General features: G+C 39.1%; 1 protein-coding gene across 7 annotated transcripts in view; it reads right to left on the reverse strand.

The window, feature by feature from the left end:
- KAT6B (lysine acetyltransferase 6B) overlaps nt 1-27,636 on the reverse strand; it is a 182,773-nt gene that overhangs the window by 150,772 nt on the left and 4,365 nt on the right. For all 7 annotated transcript variants that reach the window (XM_081244731.1, XM_081244729.1, XM_081244732.1 and 4 more), the window contains exons 2-3: nt 20,319-20,388; nt 15,560-16,438 (exon numbers count right to left, since the gene is read on the reverse strand). In XM_081244731.1, coding sequence (XP_081100857.1) covers nt 15,560-16,180 — 621 coding nt within the window. In that variant the 5' untranslated portion in view covers nt 16,181-16,438; nt 20,319-20,388. The remainder of the gene's footprint in view (nt 1-15,559; nt 16,439-20,318; nt 20,389-27,636) is intronic.

Genomic DNA, 27,636 nt, shown 5'->3' on the forward strand with positions numbered 1-27,636 from the left:
AGCCCGCATGCCACAACTACTGAAGCCCGCACACCTAGAGCCCATGCTCCACAACAAGAGAAGCCACCGCAATGAGAAGGCCACACACTGCAACGAAGAGTAGCCCCTGCTCGCCGCAACTAGAGAAAGCCCGCACGCAGCAATGAAGACCCAATGCAGCCAAAAATAAAAAATAAAGTAAAATAAAAGCACACGTCAAAGAATCAATAAGAATACGGGGAAAGGTTTACAACATGTTTTAAATGTAGAAAGCAAGATACAAAATTATATAGCTAACATCTTTTTATTTAAATAGAACAAATGTACATGTAGGAGAAAAAAGACTGGAAGAAAATACAAACTTTTAACAGTAGTTATCTTTAGAGTGAAATCTGCAGTCATAGTATATCACCTCTGAACTTTTCTGTATTCTTCGAAGTCTGTACAATAAGCATGTGTTACTCTGAAAACATACTCTTTTCCTCATTATTTAAATAACAAGAAGTGGGGGAAAACGACAAAGGAACATTAGTTTTAGCCATTAGTGGCCTATGTGACTAGAGCCAGTCTCCAATAGGAGAGGCAGCCTTCAGCAGAAGGGAACAAGGGTATCCATTTGCACTTCTCCTTCAAGTGCAGGAAGGCCAGGGAGGAAGTGCCGGGGCAACTACCCCTCCCACAGCACTGGACTCTGCTCAGCTGCCCTTTCTAGCCTGGCCCAGGAAAGGCTTGCTGCCTCGTTATCTCAAGGCCCCACGGTTGTAGCCAACTACCCCTATGCAGTCTGTGCTTTTATCATCTCCATTTGTCAGCTGAGGAAACCAAGATAAAGACCTTACTTGCCCAGCGGAAAAGTGAGGATTTGAACGTAAGCATTCTGCCCCCCAGCGCCTCTTTCTCCTAAGACTCCTTTCGAATGATCTCTAAGGTCTCTTTTAGCAACAACAAGGGCCCTGTCCAGTTAACGTATCTAGACTGTTTCCTGAACCACAAAAGTCCCTGTTTGCTCATCTATAAAAAAAGAAAGTTAGCCTCGGGCAGCAATTCCCAAACTTTTGCTGCACACTGGCATCTCCCAGAGATGTGAAAAAGTTCTAATGCCTGCCTCCCACGCCGACATTCTGTATTAACAGGAGTCGTATGGTCTGGGCATCAGAATTTTTAAAAGCTCTTCAGATGATTCAAATGTGCAGCAAAGTCTGGGAACCACTGGCCTAAGTCAAATGACCTGCTGAAGGAGGGGAGAGGAGAGAGCCTCCAGAAAAATACTCATAAATATGTAAGCCCAACATTCTGTATACAATTTCAGGGTTTACAACCACTGAAAGGAGCCCTTGGATGTCAGCTTGAAACCCTTGAACTTGGTGACCTTGAAGATCACCTGCCCCTCTAAAATGTTATCCTACAGTTGAAGAATTATGATACAACAGTTCTACTACATTAATTCATAACAGAGACAAGAAATGAATGGGATGATTTTTGGTTTTCTGTTCTGAAGCACAAACCCTAAGTCAGTTAGTCAGTGGTTTCCTTTGGGATGAGTATTTGGGAGAAAACAGGAGAGGAATTAACAGTATAACCTGACATCAGCACTGTGTTTAACCAAATGTAAAGATTTCTAGGTAAGTGAATGGCTACTGTCAGGAGTGAGGAGAAAGGGAGAGGAGAGGGTCCATTAGCAAATCATCTTGGGAAACTGTGGGCTAAGCAAGCTAAATTCCAGAACTTCTCAGGGAAGTTAGAACTCAGAACGTTGTTAGCATCCTTAACATCTGAAAGAGTACCATTTCCTTCTACCTCAGAAGGTCGTTTGGGAAAAGCCACCTTAAATAAGGTCACACTATAAATTTTAATAGTCTTTTCAGCGACTCCTATTACAAACACTAAAAAGGCACTTAGAGGTCCAGCATTATAAGAACCTAATGTGTAACTCTTTTCAATACATTTTCTTTAAAAGAAGTTTTTCTTCATGAGGGAAAATATGAGGTAGTGTAGCATAATGGTTAAGCATACAGACTATGGAGCCAAGACGCCTGGGCCTGAATCCTGGCTCCACTCCCCATACAACAGCCATGTGACTTTGGGCAAGTCCTCCAACCTCATGTGCCTCAGTCCCCTCCCGTGTAAGAACGAAAAGAAGTACTACCTCACAGGCAAGTTGCTATACTTAAAGCAGTTTAAGTAGTGTCTGACTCACAGTAAGCAATATATAAAATGTTGGCTGTTTTTACTCATTCTTAAAGAAAATAAATTTTCAATCACTGTGAAAATGAATGTCTTGGCATGTTTCAACTGGTAATCCTAACTACAATTTAAATATGGCTTATATTTTGTAACTTTAAGTGCCTAGTACAGAGCTTTATATGTTATAAGAATTCAGTAGGGGCTTCCCTGGTGGTACAGTGGTTAATCCACCTGCCAATGCAGGGGACATGGGTTTGAGCCCTGGTCTGGGAAGATCCTACATGCCACGGAGCAACTAAGCCCGTGTGCCACAACTACTGAGCCTGCGCTCTAGAGCCTGCGAGCCACAACTACTGAGCCCACGTGCCACAACTATTGAAGCCCGCGGGCCTAGGGCCCGTGCTCCACAACAAGAGAAGCCACCGCAATGAGAAGCCTGCACACCTCAACGAAGAGTAGCACCTGCTCACTGCAACTAGAGAAAGCCCGCACGCAGCAATGAAGACCCAATGCGGCCAAAAATAAAAATAAATAAGTAAATTTATTTTTTTTAAAAAAAGAATTCAATAGGGGGGCTTCCCTGGTGATCCAGTGGTTAAGACTCCACGCTCCCAATGCAGGGGGCCCAGGTTTGATCCCTGGTCAGGGAACTAGATCCTGCATGCATGCCACAACTAAAAGAGCCCACATGCCACAACTAAGAATCCCGTACTCAGCAATGAAGATCCCACATTCTGCAACTAAGACCTGGCGCAGCCAGATAAATAAATACTAAGAAAAAAAAAGAATTCAATAGATACATTTTGATTCCATCCAAATAAATGAGAGGTCTAGAAGGTGATCAAGTGGCTGTACTCCAACCTGTGCACCAGACTGAAACACCAGCTCTGACACTTCCTGTGTTCTCTTGGGCAAGGTACCATCTCTGCCTGCTTCTTCATCTGTAAAATTCCATCAGTAACAGTATTTATCTCTCAGGGTTCATGTAAAATTATTTTGTGTATGTTAAATACTTAGAACTTTACCTGGTACATAGTAAGCACTAAGTATTTAATACTAATATCTTCTTGCATATTTTCCCTAGAGCCTTCAAATCTAATATGAACTGCTTATTATGCATACTTTACAAGGTACAAGTTTTTAACCATGTTCTTTTGCTCTTGTGTATCACAGACAGAATTGAGAACTGAAATAGTCACAGGCACAAATCGCACATTTCAGGAGAGTCAAGGCACTTACTGCAAGATACATGGTGATGTTTATTTCATTTTGCTCTGAAATTTTTAGAAACTGGAAAAATACATATAATTTGCCCCTGATCAAAACTGCCTGTAGGCTTTTGTTCCTACCCTAGCAAGATTTATTGCTAACCAATATGCTGTGTTAAATTGAAATCAAGATATTACACAATTTTCCAATGCAGAGATGATTTTATATAAGTTGGTATAAATGCTTTGTGAGGATGTAATTGTTGGCATCTTATTATATTTCAGTAGCTGGTGGAAAAATGAGATAAGTTGGAAGGGAGGTTTATAGTGTCAGAGCTCATCAGATGAGAAGATCATCTTTTTTTATCAGCTCTAGAAAGCACATTTACAGGCTGATAACTAAACAGTTATTCTTTACCAACTGGAACAGCCAGTATTACCAAGGCATTCCAACTAACTGCAGCTGCTGCAGAAAATTCTACTAAAACACTGTGGAATGAAAGGAAATGAAGAATTGTTAAGGTTAACTGCCTTTGTGAATTTTGATGTGATTTTTTCCCAAGTTTTTACTAAGAACTAAAAGAATATAATATACATCCAACTGCATGATATTTTTCTTTTTTTCCCAACTTTATTGAAGTATAACTGACATATAACACTGTGACAATGATATTATTCTTTTTCAAATAAGTCACTTTCTTTTTTGGCCTGTTCAGAGTTCTCTGAGGATTCAAATTTAAATAACAGACATAAAATTCTTCAGATGTTACTTAGTCTTCAAAACGTCACCAAAGAGCCTCTCTTATTAAGTTGTTTTACATATCTTCATGCACTCTCTGGGCATTTAAATGAGAGATCCTTGTCTACCACTTTAAATGTACTTGTTAGAAAATGTTTTGGATATCCAAACTCCTATTGTTAAAAACTCTCAAGCTATTACTGCCAAATCCATTCTTCAGTTCTTTGACTCCGGAGTAAAGAAACACTAAGTGGAAGTGGGAGGCAGCCCCTGTTTCTGCCCTTGTGGAAATGATTCAGGATGTACCACCAGACCTAGAACCCAGGCTGCCTGACTCCCAGCCTTCAGCTAGCATTACTCCCATAAATTGTGATTCATTCCTCTCCAAGCAGACTTAGACCATGTGATTACACTATAGCTCCAAAACCTTCAAAGATTTGCAACCTCTAGTGCAAAAACTGATTTAGGTGAGGATACTGAAACCACTGTGTGGCAGGCAGAATAATGCCACCCCCCCACACCCAAATATCCACTCCCTAATGCCAAGAACCTGTCCATCTGTCACCTTACATGGCAAAATGACCTTTATAGCTGTGATTAAGTTAAAGACTTAGTGATGGGGAGATTACCCTGGATTATGTAAGTGGCCCCAATCTAACCACATGAATCCTTGAAAAGCTGCCCAGGTGGTTGGTCACAGAAAGAAGTAACTATGATAAAATGGTCAGAAGTGGGATGTGCTGGCTTAGAAGGCAGAGGGAGGGGGCCATGAGCCAAGAAAAGCAGACAGGCTGTAGAAGCTGGAAAAGGTGAAGAAACAGATTCTCCCCTAGAGCCTCCAGAAAGGAGCACAGTCCTACTGACACCTTGATCTCAACCCTATGAGACCCGTGTTGGGCTTCCAACGTACAGAACTGGAAGACAATAAATCTGCAGTGTTTTAAGTCACTAAGTTTGTGGTAATTTGTCACAGCAAGTAATAGAAAACTAATATACAAAGGATGAAAGGTTATTCACACAGTCTCAAAGTATCACTGTACAAATTACTTATTCACTGCAAAACGAAAAAGGTGCCTTTATAAAGAGAGATCTGGCAGACACCACCTTAACCAACTAATCAAATAAGCACTGCCAGTAACAAGACAACCTGAAAGGATGTGACAAAAAAGGAAATACACATGACCCATGCAGTATTCTTGCTGAAAATGTTTACTCTGAACCTAATCATGAGGACCTAATCAGACAAACACTAATTGTGGGACATCCTACAAAACAACTGGCTTAGACTCTTCAAAACTGTCACTGACAGAAGAAGTAAAAAAAGAGGAAAAACGGTTCCCTGTTAAAGGAGACATGACAACTAAATGTGATGCAAGATTCTTAACTGGATCCTAGCTGAAAAACAAAAGTTATAAACGACATTTTGGGTCCATTTGAAGAAATACGGACTATCTATTAGATAAAACACTCTTGTTTCACTGTTGAATTTCTTACATGAGATAAAAGTATTGTGGTTATACAGGAGAATGTTCCTTGATATATAATTATTATAATTTAATATCATAATGTTTGCTATCATTTTCAAACAGTTCAGCCAAAAAGTGTGAATGTGTATGTATGTGTGTATACACACACACAAACACACACACACATGGGAGAGAAAGAACAAATGTGGAAAAATGTTAAAAATCAGTGAATATATGTATGACTGATTCACTTTGTTATAAAGCAGAAACTAATAAAAAAATTAAAAATTAAAAAAAAAAAATCAGTGAATCTAGTGAAAGAAATATAGCACTTATTGCACTACTCTTTCAACTTTTCTGCAGTATTGCAATTTCGTAAATACAAAGTTAAGGGGGAATCGTCTTCCTGGCTCCCACCACTGCCTGCTTTTCCCAGTCTCCTCACGCCCTGCCAGTACTGTAGCTGGAACAGCTTATATTCTTCAAACTGCCCACACTCTTCCACTAGCAGATTCTGTGTTCTGCTGCTTCACTCACATCTCAAGGCTCAATAGCTGTAGTTGGGTTTCGATATAAGGTAGAAGCTTGTACGTGATATTAAAATACTGGTTTGGGAAATGAGTTGATCAAATATCAAACAAGAATCATCATTTCATGTCCTTATTACCAGATTTTAGTTTGAGCACTCTTTGCTTCTCTTATTATTGTTTCTCTTACCCCATATAATCTTTACTCTCTGTTTTCTTGAACTTCATCATCCGCATTTATGATCTGAGACGGTCACAAGCATGGCAGTCAACCATGGACAAAAATCAAAACTGGCGGCATCAGAAACTACTACAGACACATTCAAGCGCGGCCTCTGGCTCCCAGCCCACACCACTGTGAGTATCACAGGCAGCCCAGACCAAGGCTCACCTCCTTCCTGTAGGCCTCATTGCTCTCCATATGGCAGCTTCCCAACATCAAAGAAGACGGAAGAAATTATCTAAATTTACCAGGCTAGTTCCATTCCCTCCCTTGAACTGTGGAAGAGTCACTGATATCTAAATTACCTATTCTGCAATACCTTTTTCTGCATGCTGAGATTTTGGAATGCTAAAAGAAAAAGGGGGTGGGGTGGGGTGGTACTGGACTAACAGATGGAGGATTAGGAACAAAAGACCTCCCTGACAGGAGGAACAAGAGCTAAAATGTTTGTATACCTACTATAGTACAACAGAGGAACAAAAATTGAACTTGTAAATAAAATTAAGTTGCTCTTCTGAAATGCCTGTCTAGCTACAGACAGGAAAAGGCCCAGCATGGTTTCTATGTATGCTTATGCTGTTTCTAATAGAAAGGATACAATCAAGCCAAAACAAACATCTGTTAACCAGTTAAGTTTGTTAATGAAACAAAATTGCAGCTGGTTTTATCAAAGATCAAAAGTGAAGCAAATTAGAGAAAGGATGTACGAACAAAGCTGGTTTCTAAAAAATAATGGCTAAAGAATTCTAAACCCACTTGTCAAATTAACACAAATCCTTCCTGGATTTTGCTTAGACCACTGATTAGTATTTATTTTGTATCTTTGAAGAAACCAGCCTCACAGTTTAAACCTAATATCATTTACTCTAGAACTCTGCCTATATAGTTCACTTCGCAGCGCTTTCAATGTATTACATTTCACAAAACAAAGCAAAAAAAAAAAAGTTACACTCTACCGTTAATATCCTGCTAATTAAAAGGTTCGCTTATAAAAGGAAGAACAACAGTACACAGTTTGCAACTCCTAGAGACTTCTCTGGGAAAGCAGTCCAGTCCTAAGCATAAGCATGATAACAGTGATTGGCATTTCACAATGAGCCCTGCCAGGCCTCCTTCTCTTACTTCTATAAACTCCCCATCACCACCTGAAGATAGTGAGATAAGAGTACCCACACACAAACAAAAACACACTTTCCTCATGGTGCTGCTAAATGAAAATGTCACAAATTACATGGCTGACTCATTTGCAAACTTTAATTTAGTGAGCTAATTGATGTTTATGTACTCAAACATTAATAGACTGGAGAGATCAAAGTACCTGAGAAGATGCAGATTCACATGTGAAATGCTGGTGTAACTAGAGAAGAACAGTTTAATCAAATCTACTGTAGTTTAATGTATAGGCCAAGAAAACTAAGTTTATAAACAAAACAAAAAGTCATGAATTTTCCAATCGAAATTTGCTATTGCAGTGATAAAACAATCATTTTCTCGTGTATTCTTTTTACATCACAAAGATAAAATATATAAAAAGAATATAGACCTTCGTTCTGAGAAACACTAAAATGTACTATTTATTTATGTATTTATTTATTGCAGTACGCGGGCCTCTCACTGCCGTGGCCTCTCCTGTTGCGGAGCACAGGCTCCGGACGCGCAGGCCCAGCGGCCATGGCCCACGGGCCCAGCCGCTCCGCAGCATGTGGGATCTTCCCGGACCGGGGCACAAACCCGTGTCCCCTGCATCGGCAGGCAGACTCTCAACCACTGCGCCACCAGGGAAGCCCTAAAATGTACTATTTATTAAATAAAGTTTGAAAGGAAAGGATGAATAAAAATCTTAGCCATCCAAGATATGGTCAGAATAAATCAGCAAACAACACTTAACTGTTAAATAACTTCCAAGCTACAATATACAGATTTTTCTTAGCACTCAAAGTATAACAAATACAGCTGTTATAATCCAAATAGGTATAAGGAACACAACAGTAAATTCCTGAAAGCTGCTGAAAATATCCAAAGTTACACCCTTGGCATCCTTAATGCTTGGAAGAAAATACCATTAGGAAATCAAAAATAGACTGCTCTATGTATCATTCATGTCAAGGTCAGGAAAAGGCAGCTATAATGTCAAACATATCTAAGATCCAAAGAGTTAAAAAGAATACTTAACACTCATTTTAAGAGTCCAAAATCCTCTGACATAATGTTTCTATTTTTCCTGAAACCTATTTCATTAGAAGTCTAGACAAGTCCCAACTTGATAAAAGCTCAAAAGTGGAACGTGCTGTCACTCCTGAGTGCGAGAGAAAGACACATCCTTCCCTTGACCCAACTAACTAGTCTTAGACAATCTGAGGGCTCTCTCAACAACACCTCAGCAACTGGTACTATCTGCTCACAAAAGCAGTCCTAGTGCTATTTTGAAGAACTTCTGAAGCTTACCCATAGGAACAACATAACACAATCCTTTTCCTTCCCTGACCCTGGAACAGCACTATGGATTCACCTAGTCATTCACATTCTATAATAGGTTTCTGTCCGACTTCAGTCATTCTAAAACCGACTTTCATTCATACTGATCCCAAAATTCAGGTTACAGAATACGGAGGAGTGTATTCTGCCGTATTTAGGCTTTTATTCAACTTTCAGTCGAATGCACACAACTAAGCACTCTTTGAGAAATGTGACATCTGCAATACAAAGGACACCAATTCAAAGGAGAACTGAGAAGGACAACAGAGAGGAGGTCATTTGGACTCTATAAGTAGCAGATAAAAAATACACACATTTCTGTCAAAAAGATCCAGAGTTGTCTGAGACCATGAACAGTTCTCCTAGGGCTGAGAGATTTCTGGAAGCCTGCCACATCATAGAACAATATGGACTAGTGAATGGTCCTTCACAAAGTACGGGAGATTGGAAAAGTTCCAGAGGGGGATGAGGAGGGTCTCTCTAGGGCAGGGAGAAAACTGAAGAAAAGAAAATCTAAAAATAAAGTTCTTTCTTTTTTTAATTTATCTACTTTTTTTTAATTTATTTTTGGCTGTGTTGGGTCTTTGTTGCTGCATGCGGGCTTTTCTAGTTGTGGTGAGCAGGGGCTACTCTTCCTTGCGGTACGCAGGCTTCTCATTGCAGTGGCTTCTCTTGTTGCGGAGCATGGGATCTAGGCCCACGGCCTTCGGTAGTTGTGGCTCGTGGGATCTAGAGCGCAGGCTCAGTAGTTGTGGCGCAGGGGCTTGGTTGCTCTGCGGCATGTGGGATCTTCCTGGACCAGGGCTTGAACGCGTGTCCCCTGCATTGGCAGGCGATTCTTAACCACTGCGCCACCAGGGAAGTCCGTAAAAATAAAGTTCTTTAAATTACGCCATTTACACAACACGAGAAACTGATGTAGGATGTACATTAATCTTCTATTCATGGAAACATTTCATACTAATTACCCCACCAAAAACCCTAATAAAATATCTCCCTAAAAGGAGGTGGGGGACAAATAGAATAAACAACTGAACAGGCCAAGACCATGAAAAGTGATTTTTAATATAGTTCTGTCTCTCAGCCCCATTTCTGATCATCTGTGTGCCTTCTGAAACTCATTTTTATTTTTTTCTTATTGACAGTATCGTTGTGGTAATTACATTAGAAGGTTTTTCATAAGATTGTAATACAGTTATTTCATTTCTTCAAGAAAAAAACATCAAAAGCCCTACCTGGTATTAGAAATGTCTCTCTTTCCAACTATAGCTGCCTAAAATGAGAGTTCCCATATTATGCACTGCACTAAAAACATACCAAGATTTGACACTTAATAAATTTTAGGAAGATATTCCCAATAAAGTAAAATACCAAGGAATGTTTAAAATTGAACCAAACTGATTTTATAAAAATGCGAAAGCCCAAATGTTCAAATGGAATCTTAATGCTACAAAATGTATAGTAATAACTGAAGTCTGTCTTAGAATATCTGACTTTCCAAAGTCCTCATAATCTGACCTAATTGAGCTTTACCATTTTTAATGAGAAACACTAATACCATCTATCCCCTTTAGGAGTTCCCTCACCAAGTCAAAGATAAAGTTTTATCTTCAGTGGTTTAATTCATTTCCATATCACCTCACCAAAGAGAGCTTTCTTAAATAAATACAAAAAAGTTATGCTAAGGAGCCAGTATGGTAGTATCCAGTTTGAATTCTAGACTATCAGAAGATATGCAATTACATTTCAGAAAGGAAGGAGCTCTTCTCTTTTAACTTGCATTGTATTCCTCCTAGCAGTCATGCATAAGAGTGATGATGATGTTACATTTAATTAGACACAGATTTACTATTTTCCCTACTGCTTTCCCATACTGCTAATATTATAAATAGTGCCTGCTTTAAAAACTGTACTAAGTTCATTGCAACTACCAAATTTAAAATGCCAGAAATCTATTTGTTGGGGGACAACTGCTTCTAAGCATTTGAGGAACTGGAAGAGATACTTTCACTGTTAATGAAAAGCCACCCCTGTTGACCAAGTATACAGCCCACTGGTAAAGAGGTCTGGAGTCAGACCGTTTCATTAGAATCTTGGCTTCACCACGCACCAGCTCGGAAAGTGACCTTGGACAAACTGCTTAGGCTTTGAGCCTCAGTTTTTCATCTATAAAATAAGGATAATAATCCATGGCCCTCACAGTTATTGTGATAAGGAGACAATAAATGTAAGGCACTTGGAATAGTGCCAGCATTTTAACACTTAAGAAATGTTATTATTTTTACCATTTTTATTTTCTTTTTTACAATTAAACTGTTCAACAAAGGTAACCAGAATAACAGCTTCTTGAAAGACATTAGTTGGCTAATTGCGATTGAATGACTTCATTTCTGTACAGTGGCCATTTATATCATAAATGTCCTCCCACAATGTGAATTTTACAGACCTCTAGCACATCGAGAACAATGATAATCTGCCTTTCAAAGATATGCGAACAAGTCCTATATACACGAAGCTATAGTACAACTAATCTACATATAGATCCAAGTTCAACAGCTGAAGCAAGAATAATCAAAAGCCAACAATCAGCATACATATATGGTTTTAGTATAAGAAGCTCAAAATATTTTCTACAGTACAAAAATGTTCACATTGGTCTTTGACACTTTAGATTCCTTGGAAAATCTGATAAAAACTATAGACCCTGAACCTAGGAAAACGTGTGGATACAAACGACTGTTCTATTTCAGGGGATTTGTTAGCCCACCTACCCCAAACTCATTCATGGACCCAGGTTAAGAATTTCTATTACATTGACCTAGAAAGTTTACAGGGTATTAAACTATTTACCCCTTGTAATCTCAAAGGGCAATATATTCTGATGTACTTTTTATTACATTTTTCAAGGGAAAAGGCTATTGTAATATACAATAGAAACAGTACAATACATTCTGGCCAAATCGACAATCTGATTTTCATTTATGTTTATTTGTCCTTTTTAAAAAATTAGATTATGATTACTCAACACAACTAATCCCTAAATTTCATCAAATAAAAATTCTAGGACATATTTTCTCAGCTTTCCTTGTTATATGATGACGCTAACTGGACAATTTAAAGATCAGCATCATAAAAAGAGCAGGAACAACTGCATGCTAAGCAATAAATCACTCTGTTCTCAATTCTAGACACTTTCAGACATGAGTCTTCCTTTAGACTAAAAATACTTCTGTATAGATGCTGTATGAAAAAAATATAAGGACGTCAAGAAATGATGGGCAAGGTTAAAGAGAAGGATAGGAAAGGGACTGGGGAAAATCTGTAGTGATTCCTCTATCACAAGTTGATACTCCCCTGGACCACAAAATTATTAAAACATGCTATTAAATTGCCTAAAGCTGCCTGAATTAGTCCATGCACCTGATAATTATAAAACCTTAATATACCTTAGAGTAATTTATATATATTTAAAACAGATATCCAAAGCCATCAAGAAATGGCTCTATATTCCCTTAAGGAATTTCCTCATGGCATAAGCTTTTATAAAAATATTAAGGGCTTCCCTGGTGGCGCAGTGGTTAAGAATCCACCTGCCAATGCAGGGGACACAGGTTCGAGCCCTGGTCCGGGAAGATCCCACATGCCGCGGAGCAACTAAGCCTGTGCGCCACAACTACTGAAGCCCGTGCACCTAGAACCCGTGCTCCACAACAAGAGAAGCCACCGCAAGGAGAAGCCCGCGCACCGCAAAGGGTAGCCCCCGCTCGCCGCAACTAGAGAAAGCCCGTGCGCAGCAACAAAGACCCAACGTAGCCAAAAATAAATAAATAAATTAAAAATATATAATGAGGGACTTCCTTGGTGGCACAGTGGTTAAGAATCCACCTGCCAATGCAGGGGACACGGGTTCGAGCCCTAGTCCGGGATGATCTCACATGCCACAGAGCAATTAAGCCCGTGCACCACAACTACTGAGTCTGTGCACTAGAGCCTGTGAGCCACAGCTACTGAGCCCACGAGCCACAACTACTGAAGCCCGCATGCCTAGAGCCCATGCTCTGCAACAAGAGAAGCCACTGCAATGAGAAGCCTGCACACAGCAAAGAAGAGTAGCCCCTGCTTGCTGCAACTAGAGAAAGCCCGCGTGCAGCAAGACCCAATGCAGCCAAAAGTAAATAAATAAACAAAACATACATATAAAACAAAAATAAACAAATGGGACCTGATGAAACTTAAAAGCTTTTGCACAGCAAAGGAAACCATAAACAAGACGAAAAGATAACCCTCAGAATGGGAGAAAATATTTGCAAACGAAGCAATCGACAAAGGATTAATCTCCAAAATATACAAGCAGCTCATGCAGCTCAATATCAAAAAACAAACAACCCAATCCAAAAATGGGCAGAAGACCTAAATAGACATTTCTCCAAAGAAGATATACAGTTGCCAACAAACACATGAAAGGATGCTCAACATCACTAATCATTAGAGAAATGCAAAGCAAAACTACAATGAGGTATCACCTCACATTGGTCACAATGGCCATCATCAAAAAATCTACAAACAATAAATGCTGGAGAGGGTGTGAAGAAAAGGGAACCCTCTTACACTGTTGGTGGGAATGTAAATTGATACAGCCGCTATGGAGAACAGTATGGAGGTTCCTTAAAAAACTAAAAATAGAACTACCATATGACCCAGTAATCCCACTACTGGGTATATACCCAGAGAAAACCATAATTCAAAAAGAGCCATGACGGCTTCCCTGGTGGCGCAGTGGTTGAGAGTCTGCCTGCCGATGCAGGGGACGTGAGTTCGTGCCCCGATCCGGGAAGATCCCACATGCCACGGAGCGGCTGGGCCCGTGAGCCATGGCCGCTGAGCCTGCATGTCCGGATCCTGTGCTCCGCAACGGGAGAGGCCCGCGTACCTCAAAAAAAAAAAAAAAAAAAAAAAAGAGCCATGGACCACAATGTTCACTGCAGTTCTATTTACAATAGCCAGGACATGGAAGCAACCTAAGTGTCCACTGACAGGTGAATGGATAAAGAAGATGTGGCACGTATAATGGAATATTACTCAGCCATAAAGAGAAACAAAATTGAATTATTTGTAGTGAGGTGGATGGACCTAGAGTCTGTCATACAGAGTGAAGTAAGTCAGAAAGAGAAAAAAAAATACTGTATGCTAACACATATATATGGAATCCTAAAAAAAAAAAAAAAAGGTTCTGAAGAACCTAGTGGCAGGACAAGAATAAAGATGCAGAAGTAGAGAACGGACTTGAGGATATGGGGAGGGGGAAGGGTAAGCTGGGACGAAGTGAGAGAGTGGCATGGACATATATACACTACCAAATGTAAAATCCATAGCTAGTGGGAAGCAGCCACATAGCACAGGGAGATCAGCTTGGTGCTTTGTGACCACCTAGAGGGGTGGGATAGGGAGGGTGGGAGGGAGATGCAAGAGGGCGGAGATATGGGGATATATGTATATGTATAGCTGATTCACCTTGTTATACAGTAGAAACTAACACACCATTGTAAAGCAATTATACTCAAATAAAGATATTTAAAAAATACATTTAAAAAAAAAAGAAAAAGAAAGAAATTCTAGGGTTTCGATTGGTCTGTGGAAAGGCAAATCACCTGGTCCCACCCAGTTTGTAGAGCTGGGCCTCTATCAGCTTAAGGCAAGAAGGGAAGCAGGGTCTATCTTATGGGCAACAGTATCCAAAGAGGAAAAACAAGTCATCAGGAGCACAGCTTTTCCTAACACTGTTTCCATCGCTTCTGAAAATGCAGTTAGCACATACAACCACCACCCTTTCTATCAACAATGGCTAATGGCTTACAAGATGTAAAGTTACTGCTATCAATGCATCCACTCACCCAAAGGACAGACAACAAGCCCCCAAACTGGAGGGCCGAAACCTTTATAAACAATTTGCTACTGCTCTGTTTTGGTTTTAGTTTGGGCAGTAATTTCAATAGCTTTGAAATAAAACAAAGGAAAATCCTACTTAACCAAAGACTTTAAATTGTAGCAGTAACTTAAGGAGAAATCTTCCATATATGTATAACTATTATGGAAATGACAGAAGGCTCAGAGAAACCAAAGATTATAAGATACAGTATGAGACAAAATAAACACTCACTTTCACCTGCTGAGAAGTGAATAACAAATGACTTTAAATTGAAACAGGCAGGATTTAGGTCACATATTAAAACAGTTCCAGTAATGCACAGACTATCAGTATTAAAATAATTAGTCTATATCTTCTTCTCTGAAATAACAATAAAGGGAAAAATATATCAATTATACCTCATAAAGCTAAAAAAATAAACATAATAATTTAAAAAGAGGAAAACATATAATGGCCTTTCTTGGATTTTTGAAATATATATGATCCTGCCTTGAGGAAGGAAGATTAACGTTATCTATCCTGGTCCCTTCAAGCACCCACGGATTAGCAATTATAGTTTAAAAAACAAACCACATAATCATCACATTAAATTCTTAGTCAACCAGTGAGGAAGCCCTTAATACGTTGTAAAACAATATAGAACAATTTATACTGTAAAACAATATATACCTCTTAAAATATATAAGCCTGCTCTGAGGCAAAACATTTTATTTTATCAGTAAAGGATGATAAAGTTCTTAACTCAGAACTTATGTCCGTATAAAACTTAACTGAAACTGTACAAGTCAAATGGGCAATACTTACAGTATATTGACATTCTCTCTGCACTTACCTGGTCTTTCTCATGGGGTAGAAGGCTGACAGGTGGGAGCGACGATGGGAAAGCACTGGGGTATTTGGGAGCCCCTTTGCCATCTAAGCCTCCATAGTTGACCCTATATTGTGGTCCGTCTTTCAGTAGCCTCCCATTGTTCACTGCACGTTTGGCCCCCAGTCGCAGCCGCTGCTGAAAGGCTGGGTTGGTGGTGGTGCTTGTGAGATCACTTTGACTTCTGAGATACTTCTCTATGTTCTTCAGGGAGGAGCCACTGGGCTCCTCAAGTCCTTCAATTGCTCTCCTCAGAAGTTTATTCCAATCCACATTGCGGAGATCATTACATGATCCTCTAGACCCCTTGGCTGACTTAGGAAAAGTGCCTGGTTTAACTGATGAAAAGCGCCCAGGGTTGTCTGGGTCCTTATAGGAGGCAAGGCCTTTGTTGGTGACTTTGAGAACTGAGCCATCCTGAACACTGAGTTCCAGCTGTTCAGAGACTGTCTTCTTATCCAACCCGTGGGAAGTGCTGACTGCATGGCAGATTCTCTCTTCAGAGGGCCTTTGCTTTTGCTTTTTTATTTTCTGTATAGCTTCAAGAATCCACTCTGTATAAAGTGGGTTTGCAAGTTTTACCATGGTTGACAAATGACTTCTTCAATACAAAAGTTACCCATAGAGGTTCTCCTTGTATTTAACAGAACTTGCACATTTGAAGGTCATTTACAATTCAACAAATGGCCAGAGTATTCCAGACCATATTAAGCAACATCTTACAAACATCCATCCTTTAGAGATTAAAAAGAGGACAAACAGGCAATGTTGATAGTTGTCTTATTTGACCAACAGGAAAAACTGCATTCGCGTGAAGAACATCTTTAAACAGGAAATCAAGACCTTAAAGGATTAAAAAGGGGGGAAAGGCTCTTAATAATGAAACTTCCAAAAATAAATTAAAAGACTCTTTAGTATTACCTTTTCAGATGCAAAATGACCACAGAAGTAATGACAGGCAGGTATTATGTAACAAAGCCAGAGCGACTATATTTGCCAACCAGAAACTGGGTCACAGTCTGAGAAGGAATTTCTTTTAGGATTTTACACATTATTTATATGAGTTATTCATCGGGCATTTAAGAGACCACGTCTAAGCTATATATTTAATGGATAACCTTTATTGAAATTAATAAAATTACATGACAGTGGTTCAAGATATATGTCTACTATAAACATAAAATCAACATCAAAGAATAAGTCTATGATGCAAAAAATTTGATGGAAGTACATTAAACTTACTTCAAAAAATCTGAAATTTAAAAAAAAAGAGGGAGAGATTTTGTAGTGTTTTGTTTTTATATAGATTCTATACCTTTTGTATTAAATTATTTCTAAATATTTTATACTTTTGTCACTATTGTAAGTGGAATATGCTACTAATATCCATTTCGTTCTGGTTATTGCTAACATAGAAAAGCTATTTCTTTAATGTTTGATTTGTATTTAGTCATCTTACCAAAATAGCTCATTAATTCTAGTAACTGTTTTTCTATTGGTTTTTCTAAGTATACAATTATATTGTTACTTCTCTTCCAATAATTATACTGATTGCTTTATGTTGTTGTCTTCCTCCACTTGCTAAACCTCAAAAAAATGTCAACTATAATAGTAATTGTAGGCATTTCTGTCTTGTTCCTAAACTTAGTGTAAAAAATGTAGAGTCACCATTTAGAATGATGTTTTTTTCTTGTCTTACTGATCAGTACATTCAGCACAATGTTGAAGTGCAGTAGTGATCATGATTATCTTCATCCTTTACTGATTTTAAAGGAAAGAGTGCAAACATTTCACCATTTAAAATGATGCTTGCTGAAAATTTTTGATGGATACTTTTGACCAAGTTAAAGAAATTAATAAATGTATTTAATCATTTAAAAAAAAAAAAAAGAGGGCATTCCCTGGCAGTCCAGTGGTTAGAACTCTGCACTTCCACTGCATGAGGTAGGGTTGGGTTTGATCCCTAACCCTGGTCGGGGAACTAAGATGCCGCAAGATGCGCGGTGCAGCCAAAAAAAAAAAAAAAAAAAAAAAAGCAATGATCCTGATTCTTCTATTTCAGCTAAACATTCTATTTCCCAAGTCTCAAAAGTAAGAAAATTTCCCATTGAGCCATTTCTACAAAATCAGGTTTTCCCATACCTTTGAAGAGGGTTGGTGACATTCTCTAACCCACAGGTTGGAAAACTGAAACTAATGTAGTAACATAACCAGTCACCTTTTGACAATGGAAAACTCTAGGTGTCTTAGTACCCAGTTAGCTCATGAAACTGCTCAATTCGAGCAAGGTTTGTACAAATCTGATACCAGGTAGGGAGTGATACTGCTCTCTGAGAACCTCCTGGTATACACAAAAGTCCCCTAGGTCTCCAATCTGGTATTGAGTACACCTGCCAAGAGCACCAGGCCAAAGCATTCTGGCCTGGGAGTTGGGTCATATCTGGGCTCTAACCTTGCTCTTCACAGATAATATCCACATCTTAACTCTTTTTTATAGTTTAAAGTTTACAGAGTGTGCTTGCGTATAACTTGTCATGTAATCTGCAGGATGACTCAGTGGGTAAACTGAGGCTCAGGGGAAGGTGGAACTCACTCAGGATAACAGTCAGTAGTAGACTCAAGGCTCAAATGTCATTATTCTAAAGTCTAAGTCAGCGCTATCTTCACCTGAGCCACGACTGCCTGCTCTAGCTAGTTCTGCCCCTGCAACTAGACTAATAGTATGCACGCCAGCCCTACCAATGTCTAGCGGAGAAACCCTGGGAAAATGACTTAACATTTCCATCACTTTATCTGTAGGGAAATAACAGTATATCCCTCCCAGGATTGTTGAGAGAATTAAGTGAACATAGTATCTAATATTCAGTATATAGTAGCTATCATCACTTCCATCCAATACAATGTCTACACACTCTGAAAAATGTCTCATAAAATATAAAATTAAAGTGATCTCTGGTTGTTTACTTACATTTAATGTACCTCAAAGGGGAAAATAATGTCTTTCCTCAAAACTTTAGCCAGATACACTGAAGAATTTAACATTTGCTCTCAAATATTCTGTTGCTGAAAACAATTAGGCCATTGAACTATACTAGTTCAGTCAGCTTGAAAGAGGCAATTTAAAAGGATTGTCCTTTTTGCAATCAGTAAGCTGTAGGTTCACTCCACTTTTCTCCCCTCAGATTTAGAAAACTTGGGGCTACAGGGACCTTCGAGGTTATCCAGTCCAACCTCTAGTTAAACAGTAAAAGATCCCTTTTTCAATATCCCCAACAGATAGGCCATAAAGTCTCAAAATACTTCCAGTGATTAAGAATTTGTCACTTCTTAAGACAGCTCATGCCACTGTTGGACAGCTCTAACTGTAATATATTTCTTGCTCACAGGAGCCAAAATCTGCCTTCCCATAACTTCTACCCGCTAGTGCTAGTTCCCCTGGAACAATCTCAAGAAATTCTTTAATATGAGGAGCCTTCATATACTTGGAAACAAATATCTTTTGAAAACTGCTACAATCAAACCCCATTCTACCTCCAGCCCCATCTTGGACCACTCATATCCCAGTTCCTTAACATGCCCACATTATCACAGGTTTCCAAGCACCTCCTCCTCTTGGTCACTCATTAGTCTGGCTAATGCCCATCTTAAAATCTGGCATTCCAGGCATTATCCAATTATAAATGCAACCCAAGGTAACATGAACTTCCTTACCAGGCCTGCCATACAACTGGCTCATGCCAAGCAGGTAGTCCAACTAAAAATCCCAGATATTCTTTCAAAAATTCTGTCAAGCCGAGTCTTTTCATTCTCTTCCTTATGCAAATTTAAATGCTGGGATTTTTAAATTTTATCACAGTTCAAGTACATCTTGTTGGTTTGAGTCTGTCTCCCAACTTGTTAAAAATTGTTTTGAATCTTGATTCTGTCATCTATGTCATCTGCAAATCTAATAAGCACTCCCCTTTGTGTCATTATATAAATTACTGACTGTTAGACTTGGAACACGGTGTGTTTAGGAATGAAATCATTGGCTTTCATAGTGCAACCACTTTCACGATAGAACACAGGAATCACTCTGCTTTAGTAAGTTTAAAACAGGAAGCTGGGCTTCCCTGGTGGCGCAGTGGTTGAGAGTCCGCCTGCCGATGCAGGGGACACTGGTTCGTGCCCCAGTCCGGGAAGATCCCACATGCCATGGGGCGGCTAGGCCCGTGAGCCATGGCCACTGGGCCTGCGTGTCCGGAGCCTGTGCTCCGCAACGGGGGAGGCCACAACAGTGAGAGGCCCGTGTACTGCAAAAAAAAAAAAAAAAAAAAAAACAGGAAGCTGATCTTTCCAAAGTAAAATGGTTCGGGGCAAAATTTCATTAGAAGACATTTCACCATGTCCAAATAATTATTTCATCTTTCATCATTTATTCAGGATGAACCAACTAATTTAATTTGATTGCACAAAATACAACTGCAGGAAGCAGGAAAAGAGGTCACAGAAAAGTATCCAATATTGCAAAGTTGCTTTCAGGAATTTTGGTTACACAAGCAAATGAACATACATTAAAACAAAACACATTTCATAACTAATAAACCCTTAAAATATACCTTCATGACAAGCTATTACCACAATCCTAACCACAATCAAAAGAATTGTTCATCTCCATTACCAACACATTTCAACAAGACTGACATTTTATATCTTAAAAATATAATAAAACAAGGGAAAATACCAGAATTGGAACTCCAAGTGTTTTAACAGTCCATGACAAAAAAGAAGATTGTCCAGATCTTCAGGCAAATCTGCCAAAAGAAAAAAATGTAAATGTTAATTTGGGCATTAAAGACATCCTTAAAATTCAGCAACCATCTATGGATCTCCTCAACTATTCAATCCAAACAGCTGCAGTGACTTTACTGGTATACTATGTTTGGTGGTATGTTAGCTCTTTCATACCACTAAAGGGTATTTAAGAACACGGAATTCAGGACAGGACATGAAGCCCCACAGCGAGTGCCTAAAGAAGTAAACTTTCACTCTTCTTTAAGGCCAGACCTGTTCTCCAAATTTTAAAAAATCAGGTTTGTGATGGAGTCTAAAAAAGAATTCCATCATTAAAAAAAAAAAAAAAAAATCCCACTATTACTCAAATAGCCAGGCAGGTATAACATTTTGTCTGGAGGAAAAAAAAGTCTAACATTGTTTAAAGGTCAATATTAACTTTCCCAGGCAACATTCACTATTTGTCCCAAAAGTCACCTGGCATCTAGGTACTGATTGAACTATCAAGATACGACCAATAACTGCAGCTAAGAAAAGGATGCACCATTTTCCACAATAGTAAGTATGTGCTGGTACAGGTCACATTTCAGGACAGTAGTGATCATTTTTACTTCAAAGGCAAAAAATAAATGTAAAAAAACACTGTGAATAGCTGCACTTTGATAGTGTACAAAACAACCAAGCAACCTTGGATCCCCTTTCTCCCTTCCCGCAGCCACAGACACACACCCCACTCCTCAATTTAATATCAAAATTAGCTCTCATCTGACACCAACCAACAGAGTTAACTAGGCAGAAACAGATGTAACTCAGCAGCTCTTTGCTACAAGCCGAATCAGTGTTAAAAACATACACACACGCAGAGCTAGGAGAGGAACAAAATCCGAAGTCTCTTATCTGCAGCCAATTCTCAACTAAACACATGTATATTATCCACTGCAAATTTTTAAATCTTAGGCTGGTTTGTTTCTGACATCCCACTGGCCCCACTGTAAATTGGTATATGCTAAGAGAATAGATTGAAAACCAATTTAATTTTAGTCTAAGCAGTATCTAACTAGAAAGACAAATCTAAGGAAAAATATGCATAATTCATTTAAAAGGCAAATAGAAATGTTTCTTCCCCTGATTCAGAATTATCCATACCACTTCTCTTTTCCAGAGCCCTAGGATTTGTTTCATACGGAGACAGCATATTCTATTACAAGTACAACCCTAAAAACCATTATTCTCTTTTCATTTTTTTCTATAAAAACTTGAAAGTTGGACTAAAAGCCTATCAAAATGAGAATAAGTCATTCCAAATTAATTCTGGGGACTCATGCTACATCAAAATTAAATTATTCTATTTTCTAAGGTTTTGAATCATTTTATTTTTAACTACAAAATAACATCAGTAAATTATATGGTTGTATCATACAGTCTTATAGTAAAACACTATTTACATCACTCATTACACATTATTCTAAACAGATCTAGAGAAATGCTTAGTCCAACACTGAGCTTTTGGCTTCATTAGTATTATATAAATATCAACACTATTCAGAAATACACATGTCAGCAATAAGAAGAGTCAAAATATCCTGGATCATAAATAATATGTGAAGCCTCCTCTAAGCTTTTGCTAAAGCTGTGTGTTGTTTCAAAATCAATGTCATAACACTCAAGTCATAAGATTGTGGATGAGCCAATAACAGTGGTAGAAAAAAATAAAGATTAATAGTAGAGTTTACTCTTTTGTCATCCTAAGTTTCACTTACTAACAGTTATTTTTAGCTCTCTCGCTTTTATAGGCTCCTGGATTTTTTCATAGCCTGCTATGTAATTGAGTGAGGATCCACAAATCTTAACAATATCTTCTGAAACAGAACATACACTGCTTAAGGGAAGGGACCTTAACTTTTCTTCTGTAACCACCCAACACAGAGCATTAGCACAGCTGCTCCAAACAGCAGTGAACAGATATCTGCTGTCTGACAACAATCAGATACATCTATACGGTGATACTGGCTAACTTTCAAGTCCTGGATGCATCTATTTCCCTTAAAATTAATGCTCAAGGCCCAAAACATGTGAATTGGGAGGTGAGGTTATAAATACTAATCAAAGAACAACCAACAAATATTTAGTGAGATGTTGTTCTGTGAGTACAGCCCTATGGTAGATGCTGTGGGTATAAGAAGTGATTAAGCACTATTTGGTGGTTCCTCAAAAAGTTAAACATAAAATTACCATATGACCCCACAATTCCACTTCTAGGTATACACCCCAAAGAACTGAAAACAGGTACTCAAATAAGTACACGTACACTCATGTTCATGACAGCACTATTCACAATAGCCAAAAAATGGAAAAAAGCCAATGTCCATCAACAGATGAATGGATGAAAAAAATGTGATATATCCATACACTGGAATATTATTCAGTGATAATAAGAAATGAAGCAGTGATACATGCTACAACATGGATGAACCTCAAAAATATGTTGTGAAAGAAGCCAGACACAAAAGGTTACATATCATAATAATCCCATTTATGGGAAACATCCAGAACAGATAAAGCTATAAACAGAACATAGATTGGTGGGGCCTGGGCAGGGATGGGGGAAGTGGTTAGGATAAAACTGCTTAATGGGTAAGGGATGGGGGAAGTGGTGAGGAAAAAACTGCTTAATGGGTAAGGGATTTTATTTTGTAATGATGACAATGTTTTGAAACTACATAGAGGTGGTGGTCACACAACACTGTGAATATACTAAATGTCACTGAATTGTTCACTTTAAAATGGTTAGTTTTGGGCTTCCCTGGTGGCACAGTGGTTAAGAATCTGCGTGCCAATGCAGGGGACACGGGTTCGAGCCCTGGTCCGGGAAGATCCCACATGCCACAGAGCAACTAAGCCTGTGCGCCAAAACTACTGAGCCTGCAAGCCACAACTACTGAGCCCATGCACCACAACTACTGAAGCCTGCACACCTAGAGCCCGAGCTCCGCAACAAGAGAAGCCACTGTAATGAGAAGCCCGCGCAGAACAACGAAGAGTAGCTCCCTCTTGCTGCAAGTAGAGAAAGCCCACGCGCAGCAACGAAGACCCAATGCAGCCAAAAATAAATAAATAAAGCAAATTGATTAAAATAAATAATAAATAAAATAAAATGGTTAGTTTTATGTTGTGTGAATTTCACCCCAAATTATTTTTTTTAAAGAAATAAAGCACTAAACTATAATAACAACCATTGTCCGACACGTACTGTGGACCAGGCACTTTACATAGATTATCAGTAAACCTTAAAATAACCCTGTAAGGTAGCTCTGTTGCCCACATTTTGCGAAAGAAAAACTGATTCCTGAAGGTCAAGACCTCAGACCACTAAGTCATGAAAGATTTTAATTCAGATGCTAAAACCTAAACACTTTCCTGTCTCTCCATTGGTTTTCAGACTAGGCTCCTTGGATCTCTTGTGAGAAAGTGCCTTGGGTATGGGCACCACCTGTAGGTGCCCTTGTGGGTCAAACACTAGGGCCACCATAATCCTTTGCACCAAACAAAGATGTCTACCTTAACTATTCTATGTATAATGGGCTTCTCCATAAGATTCACTTCAAAGAAAGGGTTCCGCTGAATACAGAAGGAAAAATGTCTGAAAACATTTTTGTGTTTGTGACTATTCCTTGTTGACTGTGGATGGGTAGAACATCCCTTGGACAGAGAGGACTTAAACTGGACCTTGAAAGACAAGGCAGAAATTGGACAACTGCCTAGCCTCTCCACCCCAATTCAAATCCTTTGTGGCCCAGTGCAAACAGACACCTTCTCAGAAGCCCTACATCCCTGTCTAACAGGAAGCTTTTAGCTTTCTTGTTATTTGGCATTCATTTTCCACTTTGTATTTTGCTTACTCATACACAGACCTCGTCTCCCCTACTAGACTGTACAATTCTTTTTTTGAGTAGTGTTTTTTTTTTTTTTTAAGAAATGGCTTTTATTTATTTATTTATGGCTGTGTTGGGTCCCCGTTTCCGCCCGAGGGCTTTCTCTAGCTGCGGCAAGCGGGTGCCACCCTTCATCGCGGTGCCCAGGCCTCTCACTATCGCAGCCTCTCCTGTTGCAGAGTACAGGCTCCAGATGCACAGGCTCAGTAGTTGTGGCTCACGGGCCCAGCTGCTCCGCGACATGTGGGATCCTCCCAGACCAGGGCTCGAACCCATGTCCCCTGCATTGGCAGGCAAACTCTCAACCACTGCGCCACCAGGGAAGCCTTAGACTGTACAATTCTTAAGAACAGGACTCATGTTTGATTCATCTTGGCGTGCCCCAAGACTTCCCAGGACCACAACTTAACATAAGAGGGGCTCAATGCCTATCTGTTAAATGAATGCATCAGTAAATGAAAGAAGGGAATCTAGGAGAAGGCACAGAGCTAAGAATGAGCTGTCAGACCAAAGGGATACCTAATCCATGTGCATGCCTGGAGTGGGGATGTGTTGAAGAGGAATAAGAAATAAAGTTGGCTGTGCCAAAAGCCAGGCTGAGGCGTGTGAACATGACAGATGAAGTAACAGAAAGCCACTGCAGAAGTAGGGACACAATAAGGTATAGTGGAGTGCAAGCACACACACACATGCACACACATACAAATTTGTTGAACGTTTGAATAATTCTGGCAATGGTATCCATCCAGTATAGGCTGGAGGGAAGTATGACTGAAGGAACAAACAAAAGCAACCAGTATTTCCTCTCTCCACATATCAATCGTGTTCAACTTATATTTATGAGCCTAACTCAGCAGCAAGCCCAGAGTAGGCACTCCATAAATGTTAGCTGAATTGAATATTTAATTCCCCATCTTTTTAGAATAATACTAAGTTCTTTCTCACTACTCATTAACATAGAGAGTTTTCAATTCATAAGCTAATAATGTTTTCCAAGGATTTCTAAGAGGCTAAATCACCATGAAAATTATCATTTCAACTAATACATATTAGATTAATTGGAAGTTTAATTTTTCATGTCATGCGCTCCTAGTTGACAATATCCTTGTTATGTCATTAAACTATAATTGTGTAAATCTGCTTCAACAAACAATAACTGAACCATCAATAAACTATTATGGCTTCCATAATCCCTAGCAAAGATTAATTTCAACATCATCATCATAAATTAGTAGAGACATGTCCCAAATCTCCTGGTGAAGCCCATGAGTTACGTTTGTATAGTCATCCCTGCATTTAAGTGCTCAACAGTTTCAGTCTCTAAACTTTAATCACACTGTTAGGAACCTCACAGGAAATTTGATCCCTTGTAAAACAGAGGATTTTAGAGACAAGATGAAAAGTCATGTGAAGTCATCAGGCCTTTGGAGCCAGGGTACACTGATTAGTAATGATGATATTATAAGTAAGCACTTTCACTTAAGAAATAATCAACTAAATTTAGAGTATCTTTTTTGGCGTTTTAAAATTGCTATTCAATCCTAGTTTTCTTCCAAATCTCAGATGAGCTTTAGCTGGGTTTTAATGACAAAGACTGAGAATGACATATTAAGAAAAAAATCTGACATCTGAATTTTTTAAAGATTATTTTGAAAATACACATCATTTCAGAATTCTGCATTAACTTTATCACAGATGTCTTCAAACAGGATATCCAGTGTAGTCTTAAAACACATTAGGGTTGCCCTCTGAGAATCTCAAGAAAATTACAGATCTATTTTTTAAAAGGAACACATGTACATACAGACATTTGAATACAATTTCAAGGGCTTACAGAACCTCTACTGCCCATCCAAGGACCTCTTAAGGTCCACGCACTACTCTACCTATTTTAACATACACAGAGAGGTCAACAGTTTTATCCAGTTTCACAATAATTATCTCTATGAGTGCTTAAAGTAGGACATATTACATTAAAAGAAAGTTATTCTCATCGGTTTTGGATCTTATCAAACAGGCTTGTGTTAACAAGGTGATGTGCTATGATGGGATGGATCTAGAGAGTTCAGGAATCAAGTCCCCACCTTGTCAGCTACCTAAACTGTGGGATATTGGACATGTTACTGAATCAATCTAAGTCTCAGTTTTCCCGCTTGTAAAAATGAGAAAAATGTACAGTTTTGCAGAACTGTAAAGAGGAATAATTGAGATAACAAATATGAAAGAACCAAGGATGGTGGCAGACACATAGCAGGAACACAATAAAATGCTAGCTCATAAAAGGAAAAAGGGCAATACAGTCAGCTGGAGACCTGTAAAATCTAACCTGGCTGAACTTCTGTCTATATGACCATTTTCTCCTATGAGACAGGGGAAGTCAGCACGTGGCTCTCAGTTATAGTTGCAGACAAGTAAAAATTCAAGACAGAGAACAGAAGAAAGTGAAGAAAAGCAAAAATTGATTTGTAATGGCGAGGATGGGGTCAAAAGAGTGCATTTGACTCATAATCATACATCTTTTAAGATCAGTAAAGCTTTTAGAATACTGATAGGAGAATATCTACTTAACCTGAGGGTAGGAAAAGAGTCTTAAAACAAGACACGAAAAACACTAACCAAGGCTTCCCTGGTGGCACAGTGGTTGAGAGTCCGCCTCCCGATGCAGGGGACACGGGTTCGTGCCCCGGTCTGGGAGGATCCCACATGCCGCGGAGCGGCTGGGCCCGTGAGCCATGGCTGCTGAGCCTGCGCGTCAGGAGCCTGTGCTCCGCAGCGGGAGAGGCCACAACAGTGTGAGGCCCGCGTACCAAAAAAAAAAAAGACACCATAAAGAGAGTGAAAAGGCAAGCCAGAGAATGGAGGAAGGCATTTGCAACACACACACAGGACAAAGAATTTGTATCCAGAGTAAATAACTTCTAAATAGCAATGAAAGATACAAGGACCAATTTACAAAGGCGGGTGGGGGTGGGGGCCGACTTAAACAGGAACTTTACAAAGGAGGAAATCCAGGTAGCATATGAAAAGCTGTTCAACCTCCTTACTAATCAAGTAAATGCAAAGTTTACCAGATTGGCTAAATTGAAAAAACTAAGTTGGGGAGGATGAGAAGCCAGGGATCGCATATATATATATATATATATATATATATATATATATATATATATATATATATATATATATATATGAGATAATATACTGGAGGGAGTATAACGTGGTACGACACTTTGGAAAACAGTCTGACTGGTACCTAGTAAAGTTGAAGACAAGCATACCCCGTGACTAGGGCAACCATACAGCTCATCATCCAAATCCAGACACTGCTGAGAATTAAAG

Source organism: Mesoplodon bidens (assembly GCF_964165515.1).
Source record: "Mesoplodon bidens genome assembly, chromosome: 1".
NCBI classification, from domain to species: domain Eukaryota; kingdom Metazoa; phylum Chordata; class Mammalia; order Artiodactyla; family Ziphiidae; genus Mesoplodon; species Mesoplodon bidens.